At 48.4% G+C, this 26,546-nt stretch overlaps 2 protein-coding genes across 3 annotated transcripts in view; one reads left to right on the forward strand and one right to left on the reverse strand.

The window, feature by feature from the left end:
- Positions 1-104: 104 nt before the first annotated feature.
- On the forward strand, positions 105-25,823 carry LOC144100859 (uncharacterized). Of its 2 annotated transcripts, none has more exons than XM_077633749.1 (10): positions 105-252; positions 2,349-2,475; positions 3,855-4,049; positions 4,575-4,827; positions 10,768-10,795; positions 11,550-11,670; positions 14,191-14,293; positions 14,509-14,642; positions 19,866-20,025; positions 22,207-25,823. In XM_077633749.1, the coding sequence occupies exons 1-10, from the start codon at positions 212-214 to the stop codon at positions 22,326-22,328; spliced, it is 1,284 nt and encodes a 427-aa protein (XP_077489875.1). In that variant the 5' UTR covers positions 105-211; the 3' UTR covers positions 22,329-25,823. The 2 variants fall into 2 exon arrangements, with proteins under 2 accessions (XP_077489875.1, XP_077489874.1); XM_077633748.1 differs by having other exon boundaries at positions 106-252; positions 4,575-4,848.
- The window catches only part of LOC144100855 (retinoid-inducible serine carboxypeptidase-like), a 40,315-nt gene continuing 39,439 nt past the window's right edge, over positions 25,671-26,546 (reverse strand). Inside the window, exon 13 of the mRNA XM_077633744.1 lies at positions 25,671-25,965. Within this exon, the coding sequence (XP_077489870.1) occupies positions 25,900-25,965 (66 nt within the window). The 3' untranslated portion in view covers positions 25,671-25,899. The remainder of the gene's footprint in view (positions 25,966-26,546) is intronic.

Genomic DNA, 26,546 nt, shown 5'->3' on the forward strand with positions numbered 1-26,546 from the left:
ACAGTGAACTAGGCTACCTTTTTTCTACAGTATAAAATATTTTTCCTGTCTCAGAGAGGCAACAGGCATTTAGGTTTTTAAGGCCTAATGTGTATTCGAAACTGCGGCTCGACTCTAGCCATTGCGAGACTCGCGGCAGTCGCCATATTTGCTTGAGGCTTGGTGCTTGGCGTGAGGTTGCGCGTAGAAAAGTCATTTTCCTTCGAAAAACATGGGTCGCAAGAAGAAGAAGCCCGCAAAGCCCTGGTGCTGGTATCCTTGACAAGTGTATTTGCATAATCTTGCGCCTGGAGTACGGTTTTCGCGTACGCGTGACGTCTTCGCGACCTTGCAGTTACACAACTTTGTGTCTGTGTGTGTGCGCGCGCGAATGCTTGGTGCAGGCGCGACGAAAAGAATTCAAACGTGCTGTGGAGTACAGCTTGCGGACTCATCAGTAGCTGCGAATTGCGTATCTAAGGGGCCAGATGTGCGCCTTTGCGACCGCGGGAAGTCGCGGTGTCATTCCGTTATCGCCACCCGCTCCTCTTGCCTGCCGTGCGATATCTTACGTCACTTAGTCCTCGCAGTTGGGAATGTCGTAGGGTTTTGTTTTTTTCTTATCAGTGCTACATGAACTGGCGTCTGAAATCTTTGTGGAGTTATTTTTTTTTTCTTATCGGTGTTGTAGAAACTGGCTTCTGGAAGCTTTGTAGTGTGAGGGCCGGCTGCATTGTTTTGAGGTCTTTCGTTTAGTGGATGTATCGCCTAACGGCAGCAGGCTGAAACCGAGTAAGGCCCGTTTCACATGCTGCGACTGGACCGAAAATATTCGGTGTAGTCGGTGAGGCCGCAGTGCGATTTTCGGTCACTGCTTTCACATGCAGCACCGACACAGCGAATTCGATCGGAGGAACAGGCAAAGCTTGCATAGGCAACCCATTATTAAACGCGACAGAAACATCACACGGCATGTGTTGATGATGTTGCGACCAGAGTATTTTTAGATGCAAGGCAATATTTCGCATGTTTTGATTAGAATAAACAGTTTTGCTTCCGCCGCGGCAACAGCTCCCACGTGACCGCATGGCGTCTCGGCGCTCCCCAATCTTCAGTCGCAGAGCGAACACACCGACGCTGCGACTGAATTCCAACCGGACGGAACTCGATCGCAAGCCGTCTGCGACTAGACCGACGGCCCTCCTCAGTCGCAGACCGACGGAATTCGCAGTGTCGCAGGCGAAAATCGCATGCATGTGAAACGGGCCTAACGCAACACTAAGCATGCGGACCTAATGCCATGCTGTGCACGTCTGCTGCGTTTGCGTACGCTGGGAATAAAAACGCGCTTTGTTTAGGTAATTAACACTCGCTGGGGAGACAGCTTAGGTAGTTTTAGCACCAGCCGTCCAACGTTTTGATACCACAAGCCTATTCTCGTGCAGTAATTTGCTTTCGTACTTTGAGGAGCTGTGCTTGTTTACGGAGTTGCTAGTGAACATTGATGCTGATATGATTTCGTGACTTGCAGTCGCTAACATTAGTTTCATTTGCTCTCAATGGATTTCATATTTGGACAGTTTCAAGAAAAGCTTTGCTCAGCAAGTGATGCACCATTAATTCATCATTGTAACAAAAATGGCTGCATTTATGAAAAATGGAAAGAAATTGGTTTCTTGGCTGATGTTGAATTGGGGGCATGCATAATGGAGGTGTATTTGAAAGGTTTCAGCAAGTCGCTGGTTGGCACAGGCTACAACAAGAGCATGCAAATGCTGTTGCATTAAATCGATGCAGTTTCTCAAATGCATTTTTATTTCTATGGTTAGTTCTGTTAGCAAGGCTAAAGAAGGAGTGGAATTTTCATTACTCTTGAGTGCACTCATCAAACGTGGAGTCTTTATTCTTTATTATTCAGGTGCTATTCACAAGTACGCAGGTTTCAAATTCCTGTAATTGGCCAGCTTTCATCGACCCAGCTAACGTCTTTTCACACTTCAGACAGTTGAACTGTGGACGAGTGGAGCTCCTTGAACTCTTACAGAAATTAGGCAGTTTCCTCTTAAACCATATTGCTAGATGGTACCAGCTAATCTTTGGCAGGCATTTCATGCCTTCATCTATTTACGGTGATAAGCAAGATCAGCAGTGTTTCTGATGTCAGCATTGAGTTACACTGGGAAGCCCATTACTGGAAATGTCTGGCACGTTTTTTTTTTTTTTTTTTGACTAGTTGGTGCAATTCCAGGCAAGTACAATGTGCATACACAAAGATAAGTGTATGCTTACCATTGTGTCATTGTGCTCACCGCTGCCCAGTTTCTGCCGCAGAAGTGTGCTTTTGTGTTCCTTGACCAGAGTGCTCCTAGGTACTGCAACCGGGAGTTTGATGATGAGAAGATCCTGATTCAGCATCAGAAGGCAAAGCACTTCAAGTGCCACATCTGCCACAAGAAGCTCTACACAGGTCCCGGCCTAGCCATTCACTGCATGCAGGTGTGTGCAGACTCCCTAGATACAGCAGAGCAGATGAGAGGGTGCTGTTTGGTGCTTTAAAGGGCTATGGAGAGCAAGTTTTTTTTTTGCATGTTTTCTTCTTTCAAATGATGCGTTAGACAGTAGTATAGGTGGATCACCGCTTGATACGACTCCTAAATAATTTATAATTGAATTTCTTCTTGACTGTTTTGGTTTCATCAATCACACGATGACTGTGACATAAAGTTGACCTTTCAGTGACGTGAGGCACGAAGAAAACGGCAACATAACTGGTGATACTTCGCTTGTAGTCATTGCAGCTCTTAAAAGCAGGTTGGCTTAAGTGTTGTAGTGAATTAAAACTATGTGTCAGCGTTTCTGTATTACACGGTTTTTCGTGCCTCACATGACCTCAAGGTCAACTATGTGTCCCAGCCATCATTTGGTTGATGAAACCGAAACAGCATCAAGAAGAAATTCAAGTAGACATTATTTAGGAGTCGCAGGTGAATACTATGCGGTGATCCACATATTTTAATGTCTAAAACATCATTTGAAAAAAAAAGACAACATGCAGCTAAAATTAGGTCTGTAGTTCTTTAAGACACTAGTGTATTCAGTGCTTAGCAGTTAATGCAGGCATCACCAAACATCACAAACAACGACACCCAATGAAACGCTTCATTTGGCGGTTTCTTCGTTTGGTTCTTGTGGTGTGTTTGTGTCCTCTGCAACTTCTGAACGCTGAATTCTCTCATATCTCAGTCCAAAGTTCGGGAACTATTTTGTGATACCTCGCATTTTGCGTGAAGGCTCCATCTCGCAGCGATCACAGAAGGAACTTGACTGGATGTGATTACTCTTGCTTTGCTATGCAGGGCTACTCGGTTTTTCTCCGTAATGCTCATTGCGGGTTGTGTGTAAGTTGGAGGAAGTAACTTCGGAGTTTTATTGCTAAGTACCATATCAACGTGACACTAAGCGTGCACTCCCTCCCCATATTTTGCTAGCTGTGTTTCAGGAAAATGAAATCTGAACTACTCTTGCTGGAGATGCTTCGATAATTAGTGTTCTTCTCTAGTTTGAAACTCCCCCTCCGGGAAAGAGGGAAAGAAAGTCCTTAAATTTGCCTGAATGCAGTAAGCTTCACGTGGGCACCAGCTGTCAAGCAGTAGCATAGTCTGATCTCTCGTCAGTTTTCATGTTTGCAATGGGCTGCAAGTGCGGTGCATTATTCCTGCCTTTATCTCACAAACTGTGGTTGCACTTTTGCTTGAGGCCGTTGTGTGCTGCCTGTGCTTGTTCACTTTGTGCAACTTTGCAGTGTGCATTCTGCTGTTGTCACACTAAACTGTGCGAAGGTTGACTCTCGGGGGGGATTATTTTGGCCCGACCAGGTGCACAAGGAGACCATTGACAAAGTGCCCAATGCGTTGCCCAACAAGAACAGCGTGGACATTGAGATCTACGGCATGGAGGGCATCCCCGAGGAGGACCTCCGCGAGCACGAGCGCCAGAGACAGGACCGCGGAGGTGGAGGCTCGGGAGACGAGCGGGACGATGAACGGCCTGCCAAACAGCCCCCACCACAGGTGAGCACCGGTCTCGCACTTTATCCTGTTGTTGTTGAATTGTGTGAAAAGCTGGAGAGGTTTTATTCCGCAGAAAACAGGAGTGAATTTCCTAGCAGTGCTTGAAATTGTTCTGGTCTGTTCTTGAGGCATCTGAATGGTTGTGGAATGGTGGAGCCTAAACAGTGTCATGCTGAGTATAAAAGTGATATTTTGGGGCACAGTACTGTAAATAGCAGACAATGATAAGGAAATTAAGGGCTCGTTGGGATACATACATGAATAGAGCCTTTTTGCATACAAAAGACACTTCTTTTGCGTAGTGAGTACCACAAAATGAGTGCATCTTAAGAGGTTTGAGGAGGTGGTACAATGATGAAGTACAGCTCAGTCTGCGGGGTACTTTTACTCTTTGCATGATTGTGGGTGATTATTTTTTTTCTGGAACACTGCTTTGATGTGATCTAAGTTGCAGCAGATTTTGCCTGGAGTGTCTCCAGAAGCACTTGTTCTCATGACTGTCCCACGATTTATTTGTGCGTGCAGGCGACGAGTGCCCAGCAGTCGGTTCTGCAGGCTCAGCAGGCAGCAGCAATGGCAGCCGCCCAGCTGAACCCGGCCCTGGCGGCAGCTGCTCCCATGGGGATGGCCATGATGCAGCCTCACATGGGGGCACCACCCATGCACCCTGCGGCCGTCATGGTGCCCGGCATGCCCCCCTTCGCGCCCCCCGGGATGCCGCCTGGCATGGCGCCCCATCCCATGGGTCCCATGGCGCCCCATCCAATGGCGCCCATGGGTGGGTGGCTGCAAAACAACCGTTCGTGACGTTCCTTTTTTTTGTTCCTTTGTTTATGTCCCAGCTTCTGACTTCGGTACCACAAAGCCCTTTGGTCCATGGTTTTCTTCACTGCTGTGGTGCGACTTTCTTGCATGAACACTTCACTTTCTTGCATGCTACTTTATTGCATGAACCAGCTGCGCTAACGTTTGTGCTTAGGCCACCGCGGTGGCTCAGTGGTTATGGCGCTCGGCTGCTGACACGAAATACGCGGGTTCCATCCCAGCAGCGGCGGTCAAATTTCGATGAAGGTGAAATTTTAGAGGGCCTTGTACTGTGCGATGTCAGTGCACATTAAAGAACCCCAGGTGGTCGAAATTTCCAGAGCCCTTCACTACAGTGTCCCTCATAGCCTGAGTCGCTTTGGGGCGTTAAACCCCATAAACAATAAAACAATAAACCATTTGTGCTTTGATGGGCGGAGGGCAGTTTTTGAAGAGCGCTTTGCCAATTGACCATTGGCAGAGAAGTTTCTGCACATGCGCGGTGAAGGCGCAGCCAGCGTTCAGGAGATTTGGTTTTGGTTGGAAAACATGAGCCGGCCGTGCATTCCTGTGCTGTAGTGCGGCAACTGATGTGAGCGGTAACTGCCATGTAACTGCAACACGTTTCTGTCTAAACTAACCACGCGTTTTGCGACAGCGAGACTTGGGCGTAATAAAGGCCGCTACAAGATACAAGGCGCAAAAGACGAAGCCGTTGATGGGGCCAGTAATGCGCGCATACAGCACGTTTCGAAACTGGTTTTCCTGTTACATTTCACGCTTGCTGCCATGTGCACACAGCTCGGTCGTTCTAGAAGAGTTTTTCCATAGATGCACGTGCGTATTCGGTGCAAACCGAATCATATATACTAGTATGAACATTCACCATAAATGCTACAATGCCAAGCTGCGCTATCTCAACAGCGGGAGCACAGCAGAGTGCAACCTCGCGTATATCCGCGCATTCTAACGCTCCTGCTGCTCGTTACCACGCAAAGCAACGCTCTGCCGCATCAGCACGAGCCGTGATTGAGATAGTACAGCGAGTCGTTTACTATAATCAGTTAAGTGTGGTCTGCGGCAAAAGATGCTGTATGAAGTTAGCAGAAACTCCTTCCCTATCTAGGAAGCCCATGAATAAGCATATGTGCACATTAGGAAAGTGCATCCCATTATATTGTTACACTCGCCCACGCATAGGTGCACATTCATGCACATTTTCATTTGGTCCTGCGGCGTTCCGTTGAGGTAGTAAAGTGCAGCTATTGCCACGCATGGTCGTTTTTCAGGCTAATAGGCGAAAACTCTTCGCTCCACCCCGTTTCTTCCTCTTTTGTTAGCAAACGCACATTTCTGGCAAAGAAACAACACTAAAGCAACTAAACAAGCGCATGTGAACTGCTGGACGCTGCCTTGCACATGTCTGCTCAAGAAGCCCTTTCCCACCAAAAGTGTCAATGGAGCTTCCCAGTTTGCACAACAGGTGGTGCTCGCTTTTTCGCGAATGGTCAATTCGGAGATTGAATCAGTGTTAACAACTTGCATGTGCATGAGACTGCATTGGGCTCGAAACTTTGGGACCCTTTTCAGTAGGTTGGCTGGGATAACTTCTCACCACTTCTAGGGCTTCGGATAGATTTCAGCTGATAACATTTGCTTTTGATGAGTGCTTGCTGTTTCCGTTTTTTTCTGTGCTGTGGAACTTGCTTGAATGTTTCTCGTGTTAGCTAGGATTGTTTGACAAAAGACCGTGCATCTCAATTACAGCCGACAGCCAATTTTTCGGACACTCTGGGGACCGTGAAAATGTTCGAAAAATCGGGCAGTCAGTTGCGATGTGTGCGAATTTTCAGGTGCTCTTATACGCTAGCTTTGTGGGCCATGCCACGAAGAAGTCTGAATAATTAAGCATGTCCCAAGAATTCGGGGTCTGAATTTTTGGTCATCGACTGTACATACATCTAGTGGGCACAGGTAAACAGATTCTTTAGCATTTCCTGAAAGTCAGATGTTCTCAAGAAACAGTAAAAAGGTTGGAAGCCCTTCAGGTTATTGTGTACAAGCCACATGTCGGGGCAGCTAACAACTGAATGAACATGCTTCGCTATGTTATATTCAGATAGGAGCAGAGACAGGAATCCAGCACATGTTGGTTTGCTTTATTTTATATACATGTGGTTTGGGCTGCATATCATGCTATATATTCATTTTGCTTCTGCTCAAAGACCTCTGTGGCACAGTCATAATATGCGCTGTGTTTTTTTAAAATGTCTGTTGAATTATGAGATTTGTACTCCTAACAGATTAGTATTGCTCTGTCTGTTAAGAGGGAGTGTTATTATTTTAGTTGACAGAATTGGGGGTCTGCACATTCACAAGCATTTCATTGAAGATGATGATGAGGATTTCCCTCAGTGACCTAATGGTCTAACCCAGGTAAAACGTTCAATGATGGAGTGTTTGAACGGATGCACCAGTTAGGATAAACTTCACTATGCGGCAGGATTAAGCAGGGCTGCGTAAATCATTGACTTGTTTAGTCCTATCGACATACAGTGGACGCCCAATAAACGAAGCTCGGTTAAATGAAAATTACGGGGATAAGTGGAATTAAGCAGGGTTACTTGGTTGGGTTCGTATATCTGCCGCAGTAAAATTCTTCGGTTAATTGGAACACCACTAACGTGTTACCCTCGGCTAAACGGCACAAAGGGTAAAAATTTGGAATCCTCTCGAGCGTATTTGTGCTCGCATATGTCAGCGGCAGTCTCTCAACCATGAACAAATTCTTCGCAGCCAACGCTATAGCCGGGACAAGCCAATCCAGTGAGGCGCTTGATCAGTTTTGTTTTTGTTGTCGTTCTGCGTTAAGCTTACGTGCAATCAGTGTTGTCGGTGTGTCGACGTGATGGAGAGCGTTAAGAAACGGCCGCACAAAGCGCTCTCGTTTGAAAAGAAGTTACAAATTCTGCAGGAGCTTGAGCGAAGTTCCCTTTCTAAAACAGAAGTCACGAAGAAGTTCGACATACCAAAGTCAACGCTTTCGTAGGTCATGAAAAATAAAGACACCATTTAAGGAGCTGTCAAGTCTGGAACCTTCGGTTCAAACCAGATGCGTATGAGGACGCTGCCATATGACGAACTAGAAAAGGTTCTTTTTCTGTGGTTTAAGCGTGTGCGGAGTGCCAGTTTTCCCATAAGTGGACCCATTTTGGAGCAGAAGGCGCAGGAGATAGCCTGTAAATAGGGGTTGAGAATTTCAGCGACAGCGATGGATGGCTTAGCAGATTTAAAAAGCGTCGTGGCCTAGTCTTCAAAACCATCTCAGGTGAAAGTGCTGCAGTGAATAGAGAAGTCTGCGCTGACTGGCAACGCGGTCGGCTGCCGGAGAAAAAAAACAGCTGTGAGCCACGAGACGTATTCAACATTGACGAGACGGGCCTCTTCTGCAAGGTGCTTCCATCGAAGACTTGCCTACAGAGGCGAAGCCTGTACAGGTGGGAAGCGCAGCAAAGAGTGCATTACCGTGCTGGTGGGCGCTAACATGGCAGGCGATGAAAAGTTAAAGCTGCGGGTGGCAGGAAAATCGAGACACCCACGTTGCTTCAGGGGCATTTGAAATCTTCCTGTGGCGTACACTGCGAATGGGAGAGCGTGGATGACAATGGCAATTTTTGAAAATTGGCTGCGGGAGGAGGACGCAAGGTTTACGAGGCAGGGCAGGAAAGTTGTCTTCATTGTAGATAATTGCCCTGCCCATGGCCAGGTGGAAGGGCTGAAGTCCATCAGCCTTGAATTCCTCCCTGCCAATGCAACTGCTGTCATCCAACCAATGGACCAAGGAGTCATCTAGAATATCAAGATCCACTACTGCCGCTAACTGCTTCACCGCATGCTGCTTTGTGCTGACAGTGGAAAAGATTACCGTATTTACTCGAATCTAGGCCGACCCCCTAAAGTCCGAAAAAAAAAAATATTACCTCGAATGTAGGCCGAACATAAAAAGCGAGGACAGCGTTCACAAAATGCAAACAGCATTTATTGAATCTGAACGTGCAGAGCTCATTCAACGTCGTCGTCACTGCTAGACTCGTCGCTGTGTTCCTTGTCTCTGTCACCTTCAAACAGTGCACTATCTTCGGTACCGTCAAGCGCATTAGATATGCTGCACTTTTTAAAGGCGCGCACGATCAAAGTACCTGGGATCTACCAGGCAGTGTCTTCCTTTTAAATATCATATAAGGAGGGAGTTTATGTCCATCAGCTGCGCAGCACAGCATCACAGTTGCACACTGCTTCTCGTAGCCCGCAGAGCACACCTTCATCTCCTTGGCACCCTTTTCATTCACGGTGTACGCCACAGGTATATCAAAATACACAGCCGTCTGGTCGGCGTTGCCGATTTTTCCAAGTTTGTAGCCTGCCGCTCCTCTCTTTCGGAGCACGGAGCGCTGAAAAGCTATCAGCTTTTCTTCGAAATTGCTTGGCAGCTTCTGGGTAATTGAAGTGCGACGTCGAAGGCTGAAGCCGAAGCGCTTCATGAATTTTTGAAGCCAGCCCTAGAGGCTTTGAAATCCTTTGGCGTTAGGCCTCGCTCCCTCGAAAGTTCCCTAGCTTTCGCTTGGAGCACTTCTGTTGTCACTGGAAGGGCAGCTGCTCTCTGCGTTCGAACAAAGTCGGCCAAAACTGTCTCCACTTCGTGGTGACGGCCTTTCTTTGGTCCGCTAAATGCATCCTCGTTGCGGCGCACGCAAAAAGCTGCTGTCGTTGTCCTCTCCAACGACAGACGTTTTTCTCACCGATGCCGAAGTCCCGCCCAACTTGCAGGTTTGACGATGCCTCTGCGGCTATCACAACTTCTCGCTTGAAAGCGGCACTGTAGTGGCATCTCCTGCTTGGTGCCATCGCGATAACACCACGCCGCACACCGATACGGCCGACACGGCACAGGTCAAAATGGCGACCTCGCTTGTGTACGGTTGGCTACTGGCACAGCTAGTAGCGGCTGCGATACTGACTTTTCTAGATGGCGCTAGCTATACACCATATTTAGCAGTTTCAATGAAAAACTGTCACATTTTTTAAAATCCTCGAATCTAAGCCGACCCTAGAGTTTGGAATATGATTATTTCAAAAAAACTTTCTGCCTAGATTCAAATAAATAGGGCATATCATTGACTTGCTGTCTGCTGTCCATATAATGGCCCACGCCTAGGAAGAAGTTCAGGCAACAACAGTGAAGAGGTGCTTCCACCATGCAGGGTTCGAAGCACACGATCCAATACCCCATGGAGAGGCAGGTACTGCTGCTGAAGAAGCAGACACTATATTTAATCAAATAGTGCCCTCTGCCCCTTTCTCACAACAGGACCATGAGGACATGAATGCAAATGTACGCACCTGTCGCGAGGAAAGCCTCGGAGAAATTATTGCAGAAGTGCAAGCTGAGGACCTCTCTTCCTCCATTGATGAGTGCGAGGACCCTGTGCCCAGTGCAGTGCCAGACAGCGTAGCTAGGGATGTAGTTGCACTTTTGCGACACTACTCTGAACATGAAGGGTGCACTAGAGTTTTTGCAAAGCCTTTCAAATATGCACAGTTACTTTGTGAAAAAGCAACTGAAGAATGTAAAACAGACCACAGTTGATACCCTTTTTTCTTCACACACACATCAGTAAGGGCTGGTGCAATGTAAATAAATACTTCATGAAAAATGTGTGCTTTGCTTAAATGAAACTTCTGCTAAATGGAACACTTTTTGAATCCCCTTCAAGTTCTGTTTAAGAGGAGTCCACTGTACTGTCATAATTGAGATGTTAAGCAGATTGCTAGAAAAACACTGGGCTCCGGTCACAAAAGGGTACACTGTGAGCATTGATTAGTATCCAAATTTGTTTTTTCTTTTTCCTTTCAGGAATGGCCCCGCCATTCATGGCTCATGGGTAAGTTCTCCGCTTCTTTTTGGTATGCTCTAAAGTTGCTTTTCAACTGGTGTGTTACGGTTTGTGTTGTCGTTTAGATAGGGCGAGCTGGTACCCTTAAGGCAGCTGTACCCATATTAGGCATTTGTGTCCTAAAAGAAAACACAGTCAGTGTTAGGACACTGAGCTGAATGGGCATGGAGGCTGCCCTTGACAGAGATATTTAAGGGTCATGAAAAATAGTCATATTATCCAAAACGAACAAAATCCGTGTGCAGAAGCATGGGAAACACATTCATGCAGATGTGTTTATGGCTGCACAGTCACTGCTTGCTGCTTGCAGCTGGCAGTTGCGTCAGCGGCAGTGTGCGAGCCATGCAGCAGCCCTTACCGCTCATTGTGCGTACTGCACAACTGGTATGGCGTATACCCCGTGAATGGCGACATGCAGGAAGTGCTTGATACTTGAAGGTGCAGTCGTTGCTAGCACGTTTGTATCATTTGCAATGGCGCAGGAGAGCGTGCGGAACACCCGAAATTCTGCACATTACACACAATGCACTCTGGGTGGGGAATGTTAGGAATTTGCGTCAGCCGTGATCATGTCATTGAGATTTTACTTCAAATGCTTCGACTTGTGCCAAGTGACCTTCGCACTTGTGGAGAAACAAGTTTTTCATCGTCGGCCTTTGCTTTCGGTGTGGCTGTTTGTCTGTTGTTGATGTGGTGTCGTGTGTTTTCTTTCCGAAATCATGTGCTGTGCCTTTCTGTGCAGCATGCCGGGTGGCCCGATGCCGATGATGGGTGGGCTGATGCCACCACAGCCAGCACCACCTGTGCCCCAGCCGCCCGTGGCCGCACAGGCACCTGCCAAGCCTCTCTTCCCCGCCGCACAGGTGAGTGAGCGAGGTCGTAACTGGCATCTGCGGGAGGAATAGGTGGGATCTTGTGGAAGATGGCTGTGCCTTGAGAGTGCCTCGAAAGAAGCCTTGGAGTGAATGTGGGTGCATATTGGGCTTTCGGGAACAGCGCAACCGGACGAAAGAACAAGGACAAGCTGGTTGCGTTGTTCCACCCAGTATGCGCCTATACCAACTAGCCCAAGTTTCCATGCTACTTCATTGAATGTCGACCAGTATGGCAAATTAATACAGTAGAATCTCGGCGATACGAATCTCGCGGGGTCGCGATAAAATTCGTATTATCAGAAATTTTGTATCATCCAAACGAACAAAATTCATATGCAGAAGCATAGAAAATGCATGCTCGCAGATCTGTTTACGGCTGACGGTATTTATTCACCGCCGTGCAGCCACGTTAATCGCGGTGCATACCGCGCGATTAGCGATCGCGATTTCGGTGATGTGAGGTCCGTGCACCGCTGCTCAGTGCTCGCGGTGCGTACTGCGCGATTAACGATCGCGATTCCGGCGATGTAAGGGTCGCGCACCGCCGCTCCCTGCTTGCGGTGCGTACAGTGCGATTAGAGATCGCGATTTCGATGATGTGAGGTCCGTGCACCGCTGCTCAGCGCTCGCGGTGCGTACCGCGCGATTAACGATCGTGATTTCGGCAATGTTAGGGCTGTGCTTAGTGCTCGAGGGTGCGATCATGGCTCGCGTGTTCGTACCATCCGATGTGGCGCGAGAGAGAGTTCGGAACATCTGGAATTCTGTACGTTGTGCACAATGCACTCTGGCCGGGGAATTTTAGGAATTCGAATCACCGAGATTCTACTGTAGCATGTTTCCTTACGTCAAGCAGCACGACAGCCACTTAAAGCTGAAGGAAAGGCTCAAGAGGGGTTCGCATTTTTTTTACACAAGCTATTAGCAGTATGCGTAAAATGGGTGTGGAAGAAAGATTATTGCAAAAGAGCATGATTGGGGGTGTGATAGAACCCAGTGATTCACTTGTGTTGTCATGTGATTTATGACCTGCGCGATGGCTTTCCGATTAGGGTGCTTGGCTACTGAGCTGGAACTGGAATACCTGGGTTCAGTTTCGGCTGCGATGGCTGCGTTTCGATGGAGGCGAAACACAAAAGGCACACGTTAAAGAAACCCAAGTGCTGTGCTGTCCCTTGTAGCCGGTGTGTCGCTGCGGGACATTACCCCCCCACAGTTCACTATTAACAGTCGTGATCTATGGCAGTGTGTCATGTGCCCTTGCTGTATGATTGGCTTTAACAGCTGATGCTGACTTGCACCTGATGGTGTAGCGCATACTGGTTGCAATAAAACCTTGTTACTTTGGAATTTCGGACAATTCAGGCTTTTGCTGGGGTCCCGCCAAACACCCCTTTTAGCCTATGCCTTACGAAGCTTGTTTATTTGGACACTGTGGTAGCGGTGAATTCGGACAGTCTCCTGAAGCGGCGCTGTGTCAGGGCATGACCAGCTTGACAAGCGGTTTTCCTAATATTCGTCCTCGGGTCTGAACGGTTCCCTCGCTTTTGTATGTGTCTTCCGTTCTTCCAGCGCACCGAAATTCCGTGCTCGTCACACGCTATCCGCCGTTTTTGTGGTGAATGCTTCTTTCGTGTGGCTCCACATGTGAAGGAGCTCCGGCACTACCGCGCCGCACACTGAAAGAAGCCGTGAAGACCTTTACCTTTATGGAGTAGTTCTGCTTCCAACATTGCCCATAGATTGCACGGATTAAAGCACTTGAAGGAAATGCGAAAAATCATCGTTGTCATGCAGTTCCCCTTTTGAAAGGAGATGACCATTGCTCGGGTTTTTACCAAATAACTTTTGCTCTCTCTCTATCGGTCTTAGACAGTTTTTGAATGGGTCATTTGGTAATTGGAGTTTCGGATAATTTTGTTGTTATTCACACTCCCTTGGAAGTCCAAATTAACGAAGCTTTACTGTACTATGCCACAGATGTCGTCAGTGTGCAGTTCACTCGTGCTGGTTTGTTGCATGCTTCTCAGTAGGGGCAAAGTGCGCAAGACAGGTGTGCAGAAGTTGAGAAAGGCAAGTGCACAGGACTATCTGTGAAGTGCGGTTTTACTTTTTAAGTGGTCGGTGCAATGCAAAGAGATTAAGAGGGTAGTGCAGTTAGCTGGGTAGAAGCCCGAATGAACAAAAGTTTAGCTGAAAATTAAGACACGAACGAATGGACATGCGTGGGAGACGTGCTGCACAGAACAAACACACGGATGGTTGTAGAGTGACTGTGTGATTGCTGAAGGAAAGGACAATGGAGCTGGGGTCAGCATGCAGGATATAAATGGATTGACCGAAAGGGTGGGGAATTTCCAGTGCATATAGAAGTGGGCGCAGGTGGCTTAAAGCAGCAGCTATAGGGGATTAGCGGCATTCGTGACAGTCGTGTAGTGACCGGCAGTCATGGGGAGGAGACTTTCTGATCACTCCGTCTGGCTCTTCCTCCATCTTTGCTCCTTCCAGGCGGTAGTCACGACGACAGCTGCTTCCGCCAAGCCCACCTTTCCCGCCTACAGCACGTCTTCGCCAAGCACCCCTGGGTCATCCACACCATCGTCTAGCACAGGTGAGTGTAGGGTGCCTTTGTTTTCTTTTTTTTACACAGCATATCATTATATGTTCTATATATCTGCCGGGCTAAAGCTCTTCAACATTTGCTGATGTAGTGTCCAGGTGGTTTCAGAAAGAATGAGTGCTATTGCGTGTAATGTTCAGAACTCATTCGAAATCTTTGTGTCGTTGCCGTGTGTGCTTGTCTGACGTTGGGTGTGGATTGTGCAGAGCCTGCTTCTGCAAGCACACCACCCGCCAACAAAGCAGTGGTGTCGGCACCACCAGACATCAAAAAGCCTGCCCTCATTGTGCCCGCTGGTGCATCTAGCAAGATCGTCCATCCAGAAGAAGACATCTCACTGGTATGTTTCACTATTGTAGCTTGCAAGAAGGCTGTGCAGTGTTTGGAGTTTTATTTCGATTCTGCAATTTTGCTTGTGAAATAAGCAGTATGAGGCAACAGAAAAAAAGGAGACACCGTGTAATACTGAGCTTTGAGCAGCATTTTTTATCAAGAAGCATGCTTGTAATAGGCAGTGTTATCGCTGTTGCACCGCAAGCATCTTGCATGTTCATGTTGGAATTACCAGCGTACAGTGCAAGGAAATTTTTTGCTCTTTCTCAGAGAGTGAAATAAAGTGTGCCAACACGCATATCTCCTGTGGATGATTATTTTCTTATTTGATTCACTAAAATGGTGAAATCTTTGAATAGTGTCTGCTCATTCTCCTTCCCTTTTTTGTTCTTGCGCTGCTTATTTCACCTTACTGGGACTTAACGTTTTTACACGATTCTAAGTCGACCCCCGCATATCACATTTTTGAGAAAAACAAACTTGGAGGTCGTTTACGCTTGGCCTTTGACAATAGAACGGGATAGTACTATCCTGCAGCCTCCGCTTATTACCAGCCACTGTCTGCTGCCACACGGTCCAAAACGAAAATGTATTAGTCACTGGACTACTCGTTCACACTTGCGCCATCATCCTCACTGGCGCTGCTGTCATGATCGCTGCTGCGGTCCCACAACTCGTCGTTCTAACATCGTCGTGCAGCAAAATCCCGCACTTTGCACACAGCCACATCACGACATCACGTGGAACACCTGAAAATTTTGCCTCGCTGCAGCTGCCACACCTGATCACCCACTGCGAACGTCGAGCTTGTGGCCCGGTACGCAGTTGTTCGTTTCTTTGGCGTAAAGAATGACAGCCATCTCAAATGTAGCCATGAACGAGCGCTGGTCGCTTACCGGACCCGGAGCACAAATGACGAAGCACTACATTAAAGGCTTGTGAAACACGGCCGACAGTAGTCAAATGCTTTAAAGCCACAGAGAAACTACCGTATTTACACGATTGCAAGTCGACCTGTTTTTCAAAATTTGAAAATCCATAGTGGGAGGGTCGACTTAAAATTGAAACCAGAGCATCGCACCATGAATAAAGGCGAGACAAACGAGATATCAGCCAAGCTACAGCGTGGTTGCGTTTTTGCTGCGCGACTCCGTCGCATCGCTCTTGGTGCTGGCCTTAAGGGGGGAGGCTACTCTTAAAGAAAAAAATTTTGTTTCTGCACCAAATTTAATCAAATTGCACACCCATGACTAGTTTTTCATGCTGATTCCAAAAATGTCATTGGTTTCATGATAGGATCATTAGTTATTGAGATAAAATTAATTACACCCTTCTCACTAATAAGAACAATTAAGAGAAAACACTCATTAAGAAGTTTATAAATTGCACTTGGTTGGGTTCTAGAAACAAAAATGAATACAATGTTGGAAACAGTTTTTTAATTTTACTATCATAAGTAGTTTTTAAAGACATTGAAACTCAAGGTACAAATAGTGCCTAACTTGCAATCAAAAACTAGAGCAAATTAAAAAATTTCTGAACCTTAATTACAAATTCTACTCCCAACATTGTGTAGACTACACATATGGCTACTTGCTAAAAAAAGAATTATGGTTCTATCTGCCATAGCTGCTGAGATATGCTAGTTTGGGACATGCTACGAGTCTAAAATTTCCATTTTGAGAAAAACAGCAAAAACAAACGAAGTGGTGTTTATGGCAAAGTACTTCAAATTTATTTATATACTGGCATCAGCAGACACTTAATAACCTCCTGGAAGGTAGTCTGTCTGACCAGGGTTATTAAAATGGCGCTTTTTGAGTGAGCGCTGAAGATTTTCTCGTTCACCAAGCGCAAGCTGACGATGGAGACGGTGTCGCCGGGTGGGGCAGTTGCGGCGTCTCCCATTGCACCGAAGAATGCTGCCTTTCGCTCTGTTGCTGCCGCTGATGCCATCTCCTGAAGTTTCTCCTGGGCTTTTTTGTCCCTTTCTTCTATCTCGGAAGGTTGCAGCATTCGGGTATCGCGACGAACACGGCCGCTGCCCGATGAGGCTTCCGCGACCGGCGGCGCCGTTAGGCCTAGCTCGGTCGGCACCTCCCGATCCGCTGGCGGAGGTGTACCCACGGTGCCTGTGGTGTCCGCGGTGCTCGAGGTGACCGTGGCGCTCTTCTTGAGGTTGTTAATGAGCGATTTTTTCCTCTTTTTTCCATATCTGTGCGTCGTGCTGAACTTTGGTGCCGGCGTTGACATCGTCGCGAGAAGCACCAGCGAACACACCTTGACAAAATGGCTACCGCTTGGGCTCAACAGACGCTTCCAGCAGACGACACGAGGCCCTTCAGCCAATCAGATAGCAGCTTTCAGTCACGTGCACCGACTAGCGAATAGTATCGCGCGTTGCGACTGCTTTTTGGCGGCATTTTCTCCCTCATCCAATAAGCATAAAGGAGCAGGAACTGCGCGAAATTTAAAACGAAAAGCAGCTCTTCCAAACGAGACCAAGATGGCCGCGATCGCTGCAGTGAAACGATAATAGCATGTCTCGGAAAAAGCCCCGTTATTGCGCGAAAATTTGCCAAGAGCGAGCTCGGATCGAAGTTTTATACTCCTTTTACAGCCCAAATATTGGCTCTAGAGATTAGAAAATTCACAGGGTGGTAGAGAAACAGCTGCAGATTTCGAAAATTACATTTTTGAAAAATCGATTTTTTCGCGATTTTTTCGCCTCTAAGAGCCGTCTCCCCCCTTAAGCAGCTGCTATGTCAACAAGCAGAACCAGCATCCCCACCCCACGAGAGGCGTCCAATGGTGGCTGTCGATAAGCAGCAAAACGGCATCAGCCCACTCCCCACACATGGCCGCAGATTGCGTTTGCTGATAAGTGGCGGCGGCCCGATAACGTCTTCGAGTTCTGCTTCAAGATTTTTTGTGTACTTTCAACCGCGTACTCTGTGCTCAAGGGAGCGTCGATAGTTCATGGAAGGGCCGCTGTTCCAATCGCGGCAGCACCGCCATTCGGAACCGCGGCGCTGGGGAATGTCAATAGTTGATCGAAAGGCCGCTGCTCCAATCGCAGCGGCACCGCCACTCCGAACCGCAGTGGTGCCGGGGAGTGTCGATAGTTGATGGAAGGGCTGCTGTTCCAATCGCGGCGGCACCGCCACTTTGAATCGCAGCGGCACCGGGGAGTGTCAGTATCTGCTGGCGCTTATCAGCAACCGCAATCTGCGGCCATGTGTAGGGAGTGGGCTGGTGCTGGTTTGCTGCTTAGCGATGGCCACCATTGGCCGCCGTGCGCGGGGTGGGGATGCTGGTTCTGCACGTTGAAATAGCCGCTGCTCAAGGCCAGCACCAAGAGGGATGCGGCGGAGCCACGCAGCAAAAATGCAACCACGCTGTAGCTTGCCTGATATCTCGTTTGTCTCGCCTTTATTTATGATGTTATGCTTTGGCTTCGATTTTAGGTCGACTTGCAATCGTGCAAATTGTTTCGTCTAGGTTGAGCACAGTGACTCTGCTGTTTCATCAAATGTGGCCTAGCAGAGCTAACCCGAACCTTGCAAAAGCTGCAGGAACCCAAGATAGTTACCTTTGAGGCAAGAGAAAAAAAAAGGAGACTCCACATAGTGCTGAGTAGGAGGTCACTAGTTTCAGACTGTTTAGTCACAAATCAGTAGGAATGAAAAGCACTCTGTTTGCTCCCGTTCACTGAAATTCAGCCCACAGTAAAAAACTCACTGTAGCTTATGTCACAAACCCAGAATGTCTATGAAAAAGCTGATGAAAAGCTGACTTTTCTTTATAGTACCTATGTACATCCTGGAACTTAGTGTTTTGTTTCCGCTTTGGTTCTGCTTTGCTATTGCAGGTTGCAAAGAAAACTTGGTTTTGTTTTCATAGCTCTTGTGAGACAAAGACGCTTCGCTCTGGCCTATGCTTTGCAATGAATACCACCCATGATTACCTGGACACACAGAACTAGCTTTATGCCTGTGTTCAAACAAATGCCATTTACAGTAGAATCTCTGTGATATGAACACGGTTGATACGGTTCTCACGATGATACGAATTCGTAAAATTCCCCAGCCGGAGTGTATTGTGCACAATGTGCGGAATTCCGGATGTTCCAAGCTCTCTCCCACGCCACATCGGATGATACGAACATGCGAGCCGCCATTGCACCTTCGAGCACTAAGCGCGGCCCTCACATCGCCAAAATCGCGATCGCTAATCGCATGGTACGCACCGCGAGCAGCGGTGGTGCACAGTCTTAACATCGCCGAAATCGCAGTCGGGAGGTACGCACCGCGAGCAGTGAGCGGAGGTGCACGGCTCTCATATCGCCGAAATCCCGTGGTGCACACCGCGAGCCGTGAGTGGCAGTGCGCGGACCTCGCATCGCTGAAATCGCGATCGCTAATGGTGCGGCACGCACCACGAGTAGCGTGGCCACACGGCCATGAATAAATCCTGTCAGCTGTAAACAGATCTGCGTGCATGCGTTTTCTATGTTTCTGCATATGAATTTTGTTCGTTTGGATGATACAAAATTTTGGATGATATAAATTTTTTCGCGACCCCGTGGGATTCGTATCACTGAGATTCTACTGTAGCTTACTGCTCTTTGGCCCCCTTCTTTTCTGCTGTCATGTTCTTGCGTGTGCTGCGTTGCATGTCGTGTGTTGCTTGCATCGATTGACATGCCATGTTGTCAGGTCACTCCCTGCATTTTTTTCTTGTCTGCCTTGGTGACAAGCAGTAGCTGGCACACTATCAGGCACCAAGCTGTCACCATTTGTGCTCTTTCTTGTCTGTACTGAAAAATTGAAAAGAAAAAAAAACGGATGCATACCCCTGTGGTAATACGAATTTCACCAAAGGCCGGGGGTGGTGTAAAATGCCAATGCCAGTTGGAGTGTTTAGTAACTCTGGGCAGTAAACACTCGCAGTCAAGCATGCTTTCTTATCCATATGGAACACAGTCAAGTCATGAGGTACATCGATGCGTTTGGACTAATCAGGGTGACACATTGTCATAGTGTCATTTGTGACATCGCTCCAGTCTGTCCGATCACCTGCCATGTTACAACGCCACATAAATGGGAAGTGTGGCTCTTGCTGTAAGATGGAGAGAGGCTGCTCCCACCTCCCAGTTTCAGTCCTGTTGCTGAGTGTTGTTTGTCCCTATTCTCACTGGCTGCCTGTGCTCCTTCCGCGTGCTGTGCAGGAGGAAAGGCGGTTGCGACTGCCCCAGTATCAGTCGGCCGAATCTAGCCAGCAGGGTGTCGTGGCAAAGCCTGCAGTGCCTCCCACTTCTGCACCCACTTCCATTTCGGCGCCTCCAACTGTCAATGGAGCCCTCCGGCCGCCGGTGCCCATGCCTCCTGGTGAGAGAGAGAGGGAGTGTGCTTATAGTGAGCTTTATATGGTGGAGAGTGCTTCTATTGGGTTTGTGTGTGGAGTACAGCTGATCTTGGGCTCTAGTGTGTGAACGACCTGTCACATTATCAGAAGAGGCGTCATTTAGTGGGGCACTGAGACACATTTACTCTTTGTGATTCGAAGGCAGTATAATGCATAGTGATTGGTAAGGGAAAGCTCACAAGTGATGTTGTTTTTTTGCCGAACTCTCGTGAAGTGGGAAGAAATTGTGGGTACAGTACAGCTCTTGCCATTTCCCTAAATTAATTTAAAGTTTGCTGTTTTGTTTTTCATTTGATTTGCCTTGAACTTGTTAGGAATATGATTTTTGTTGTGTACAGAGGTCGTATTTTCTTTCAACCATTGCGCAAGAGCTTTCAGGTAAACTTCTGCTGTCGAATGAGCAACACTGGGAACGATTGTAATATAGGATGAGTACATTCAGCGGAAATTTGTTGCCCAAAGAACTTGTGTTGTAGAATGCGCAACTGCTGCAAGAACTTTATCGTTACAGTCGAGCCCGCTTATAATGAACATGAGCGTCATGCGGCGTCTGCTCGTTATATCCTGAAGTTCGTGGTAAGTGGACCACAGCTTTAAAGACAGTTGCTTTCAAAACACAAAATTTTTTCTTTGCGAAAAAGTTTGTGAGGGAGGTTTCCAGTTTATTTGAAGCAGAAGCGCGCTTTTCGCCGAGGCCCTTGGCATAGAGAAGTTGTCTGAGGCTCTCTATGTAGCCCATTGCTACAGGCGCTTTTATGGGTGCTGCCTCCGAATCCTCATTTGATTCCTCCGCGTCGCTGTCGTCCCGCACTTCAGAAACGATGCCCTCGTCCGTGCACAATTCCGCGGTGTTGGCGTCGTTATCGACAGAAATAAAATCATTCCATCCAATGTCATGACCCGCCATGTTGGAGTCGACAACGCGCCGCCACAAATCGCTGCCGGGCTGGTCATCTTCCTAAGCATCGGGCTGGGCATCATACTCTGTGTCGACAGAGCCGGCCTTGCGGAAGCAGTTCCGCACGCAAGTGGCCGTCACCTCCGCCCAGGCCGCTTTCATCATCTCTACCGCTGAATACAATGGAAATTGGCACGGTGTTCCCGTCCACCATCCCGAATTACAACCAGCTGGGCCCGAGATTTCAACAACGCCAACTAAACGTCCGCATAGCAACAAGAGTGACAAAATCGCGCGACAGGCTAGACGACGTGCAGCGTGCACAAGCGGCAATCAAGCTTAAGGTACAGACGCACACCACCAGCAGAGAGACCAGTGAGGGGCGTCTGTGCAGCCACCTCTTGGCTCCCACGGAGCGAGACCTCCGCGATCAGCACCGCCGGTGGTGCGGTTGATCGCGGAGGCCACAAACGGGTTTGCAATAGTGAGAAGAGGAGAGCGGAGTTGCGAGGAGGGGCGGGAGGGCAATCTTGGAAGGCGCATCGGCGTGGAAATGTAGCTGGCTTGAGAGCGGCACGAAACAGGGCGGGCAGTTCGCCTGCGATGAGGCTCGGGGAAACATACCGCGCGCCGGGCGCACAATGGGGTCGGAGGCAGGTTATCTCGCATCGCGACGCCGGGTTTAATGCCGTTCGTTCGCTGTAACCAACCAGCAGGGCTTAATGACCGTTATACGTGTTATTTCGTGCCATTGAAATAATGTATATTTTGACGGTCGCGTAGGTCTCATTCGTTATAAGCGAAAGTTCCTCTTAAGTGTGGCCGTTATATGTGGGCTCGACTGCATTCGCTGCGTACTCTGGGAATGTCATTTCCGAAAGCAGAACTTTTTCCTCCCATCAAGTGCAGAACTTTTAGGGGACTTTTGTTTCAGACTGGAGAACTCTTGGGGCAAATTTGTCGTGTTTTGTGATTAGTCTCGAAAACTTCAGTTCTATGTGAAGAGCACGTGGAAAAACTGCTTTACCTGTATTAAAACAAGGAACTTTGCTTTGGAAGAGTGAACTGTGTGAAAGAAGTTTCTCACAGTTGGCTGCAGACTGAGGGCTTCCTCATTTTCACTGGGGCAGCTTTATTTTTTAATTGTTCTGTTGAGTGGGAACCTAGCAGTAAAGTCCCTTTCCCTTGATTGCATCCTGGCTACACTAAACTCCGTATGTCGGCTCTTCTCCTGCTCTTTTGACAGGCATGGCTCCTGGCATCCCTCCCGGTGTACCCCCGGTGCCATACCGCCACACGGGCGCGCCGCCCATGCCGTACCCACCGCAGGCAGGTGTGGCGCCCCCCATGATGCCCCGGCCATTCTAGGCCTTCGTCCTTCTCTCCATACTACTCACCTCTGTGACATCATCGCTGCAGATAAGTGGCCGACAACAGATGGCCCTCCCTCTCTCGCCCCAACATCCTGGGGGCGAGGGGAGACAGGAGGCTCCGCAGCCGTCAAGGTTTGTTGCGGCGATTTCAACACCGCCGATGCCTCCGCACCTCCCGGTGGCGACGACTTCACGAAGCCTCCCCTTCACTGATGCATTCTTTCTTTCTCTCTTGCTGTCTCTGTCTCTTCCCGTTCGAATTCTTCCACTTGCTGTTGTAAACTTTGTGTCTGGCCGTCGCCAACTGTCTGCGCGGGCGCTCACAACACAGTAAGTCTTGATGAAGGCAAGTGTTTTTGTTGCTAGTTTGAACACAACAGTTCGTGCACACACCAGATAGTTACTGTAGCGACGCGGCGCACCGTGTGCGGTGGATTTGCGGAGGAGGAGGAGGGAGCTGCGTCAACGTTTTCCCGAGTTTGTGCTGACAAGGTAGGGATTCTGTTCCGCGTGCCGTCAAGGTAGGCGATAACAAATCCTCCCGTCCATCTTGCGCGAAATTTGTGTGTGTGTGTGTTTTGCCGTGGTGCGTCGAGGACGCTGTGCGATGGTGACTGCTCTGCTGGCTGTTGTGATCCACCACAGTCATCGTCCACTGGAAGATTGGGGCCCTAAGGTTTGTGCAAGGGAATCCTCCTTTCTATGCCACCGTGTTTGTGCGTACACTTTTTATTTTTATTTATCCTTTTTTTTTGTGCCCCAGTTTCTTCTGCCTGTTTCTTTCCGTCGCACTTGTGGAGACCTCATCTGAAAGTGAGCTAGAAGAAATCGTTCTTTACTTTTGATCGTGTGTCATGGCCCTTGGTGTTGTTCACTTGTGTTTTGTTCATGTTCATGAATTTTCTTGTTTTTGCTCTTGTCATTTTGGGAAGGGTGCATTCAGAACAGTCGGTTGAAGCTGCTGTGCCTAATAAATGGCCCGCCTTTTGACCTTGCTCCGGTGCCGCTTCTAAGGCGTAAGTACGTGCACTTTCACGAGGCTGACCATTTTAGGCCGTCCATCATCATTAGGTGGAGTGGGGGGGGGGGGGGGGGGTCGGTAAGCCATTTATTGTTATCCTCTGTTAAATGTGTTGGAGCAGGGCTTCTCAAAGTGAGCGCCAAGCAAAGTGCTACTGTTCAGAAAACTTTTTCTTGTAGCTGCTAATATGGTAGTTGAAATCAATTTTTTTTGCTTTTGTCTACACTGTCAGTAGTGCAAGTCTGTGGCAGGGTTCCTTGTCAAGAAAGAAGGTCTTTGCAGAGCTGTGTTAATTTCGGAAGCAAGAAGGGACGTCCGCACTTGTCCTGATCGAAAGAATTCGGGGTGTTGAGCTGAAGAAGCTTTGCTTTTGGAGGCTGCTCATTTTCATAATACTTGAGCCATTTGTATTATAACCTTCTTATCATCAAGCTTTCAGGAAATGAACGCTGCTGAAGTGGAACCATATTTTGAGGTTTAGTGCTAAGAAATGGGGTATCTCGTATGAAGGTGTATGGAAGAAATTGGCAAACCTCGAGAGGTGTCTTCAACTGCATCATGCATGGTCGGGAAAAAAAAAGTGCTGAGAGTGCGCTGTGCCCGAGCAGGTAGCGTCACCGACGCGCGCTTGTCTGTCTCTCTCTCTCTCTGCCCATTGGCTCCTTCCCCACCCTCTCCTTAGGCTGGGAGAGGGAGAGGCCCACTGTGGGGGAGACCGTCGACCTCCTCTCGCCGTCGTTCCTCCCGTTGAATTGAGCATTCGCACACAGCCCGCACCCAGGAGGAGGCAAGTGGTTGTCCTCTCTCTACGACGGGGTGCTGTGCCACCTTTCACAGTGGCTCTCCTCTTGTCTGGGAGTGTGCGCCGCTGTTGGACCTCCACCCCCCACTCCTGTTTCTGGGGGGAGGGAGGGGGTCCCCAACCCCTCCCCTCTCGTGGGCTCTGGGGTTCGGCGAAAGGCGGCCCCCCCTCTTTTATACCTCTTCTCGCATTTTGTCTCTTAAGTGGTGGTGTGTATGGAGGGGGGTGCCTGACTGACTCGCCACAAAATTTCGTCCCTCGAGAGGGTTATACCTGATCTGTCTAAGGAGCTTAGTACAGCTTCTGTTGAGATAGAGTAATACCTTTTTTTTTTTTCATTCCGCATCCCGTGATTAGGCAATGCAGTGGGGATTTAAGAAGGTGAAGGAAGGTAGAAATGATCAAAGAGCATATGTTTGAGGCTGTCACTAGATGAGGAGAAATTGCCCATCTTTTCACTCATGTATTCTGTGAACTGTACTTCAGCTGTTTTGTGCGTAAACAGTGTTTGGAACTTAAAACTGTTTACGCTTTCTGCAGGCTCTTGTGTGCAGTAGTTTTTGGATGGTTTACCAAGTGTTTTGGTTGCTCAGCAAAGACAGTCGAGGGACTAGTGGGGTTCTCCGAGGTAGCTCGATGTTTCTACGTACCGTGGACCATTTAGGCACATTGATTTGGTTATGTCTGTGGGTCTAGGCCTTGCAAAAGGGCAAAATTTGCAGTGCACATGGGGACCTTCCCTGATAACTTTTCTTTGAGGGGCAGTGCAAAATCTGAGCTCTAAGTTCGTGCTCGTCAAATTCTTCAGACCTTATTTGGAAGTTCTCGAACAAGGCTAAGTGTGTATTGCATAGTCGGGAATGAAATATTACAGCTGTGGCGTGGAGCTGTTCAAAAGTTGGCCTCTTGAACAAGACCTTGAGGCGGTCTGTTGTGGTCAAAAGCCTTGTGTACTGGTCGGCACGTGCTTGTCACAACATTATTAGTGACTAGAAATTCTGTGGCGAGTCTTGCTTAACTATTTCGGTTTCTAACATGTTGGTTGAGGGCAAGCATTGCAAGAAGGGATGTGCATATTTCCAGTCATTTGCATCAACAAGAGGCTTTTGTTTGAGTCCATCTGCTGAATACCAAACGATTGTCACTGCTAGCTTCCCACCATGCTGACACCTGAGCGACATGCTTTACTCACCAAATTTTGTGAAGCAGTGACTCTTTGAAGCACTGTCATTCATTGTCATCCATGTATCTCTACCCTTTAACATATGTCGCCGCTCTCAGAGTTCTTTGAAACTCACAGAACTCGTTAGTTCGAGCTAACTCTTTAGGCACAGGCACACAAGGACACTGCACGTGCAACATTGTGACAACAAAGGCCTCCTGTTTTTCTGGTTGCGTGTAGTCTTTGTCACTGCCAAAGCCAAGTTGCGCCTGCGCATGCTTCTGTACAACTGTGTGACAGTTTTCATAGTGGCATTGTGAGGTGACGCCGTCGGCAAAGAAAGAATCCATGATGGAACCACTGGGGCAGTCTCCTCTCCGAAGACGTGTCGTCTTTTATTGGATGTCTGTATTGGTGACCAGAGCACTGTCTCTGCTTATGTGTTCGAAGGCCGGCGGGTTAGCCGATGCATTGGCGGCGAAAATAAAGAGGTCGTGTTCTTTTCTGTCGTGATGTGGCTGTTTTCATTGATGAGCTCGCTGCAGTGCGCATGCTTCACTGATGTGCTTTCCCAGCTTGCGTCACCATTGTCCAGTGGTGATGTGGTGAGCCATTGCCTGCGCTGCTAGCGGCGCATCAGCTGGAACCTGCAGGAAAGTATGGTATGTCAACGTCAGCAGCAAGCATTTGGCATGCTGGACATGAAAGCTACCTGCAGTCTTTGGTACTACAGTGTCGGCATGCAGCCGCCGCGGTGGCTCAGTGGTTACGGCGCTCGGCTGCTGACCCGAAAGACGCGGGTTCGATCCCAGCCTGTGCGATGTCGGTGCACGTTAAAGAACCCCAGGTTGTCGAAATTTCCGGAGCCCTTCACTACAGCGTCCCTCAGCCTGAGTCGCTTTGGGACGTTAAATTCCTATAAAATAAGTGTCGGCATGCAAGGCAAACTCTAGCCTGATCCCCTCCCCATTTTGTGTAGTGGCTAAGCACTTATGTGCTTAGATACAATTTCACGCTGCTGCCACCTGCAGATGTCATTCGCATGCGAGCCAAGACTGCTTCTGTCTGGCGTGAAGCCTTGGTTCGGGGAACTTGTTCACATTGGAGCTTGAGTACTAGATGTCCGAAATTGTGATTTTCTGACCTCGGTTGTAGTCTAGGTGGGCAAAGTGGAATTAATTTAAAGAAAACATTCGGAGAAGAACACGTATGTTGGCAGTATGCCCCT

The sequence above is a fragment of the Amblyomma americanum genome, chromosome 8 (assembly GCF_052857255.1).
Source record: "Amblyomma americanum isolate KBUSLIRL-KWMA chromosome 8, ASM5285725v1, whole genome shotgun sequence".
Lineage (NCBI taxonomy): Eukaryota > Metazoa > Arthropoda > Arachnida > Ixodida > Ixodidae > Amblyomma > Amblyomma americanum.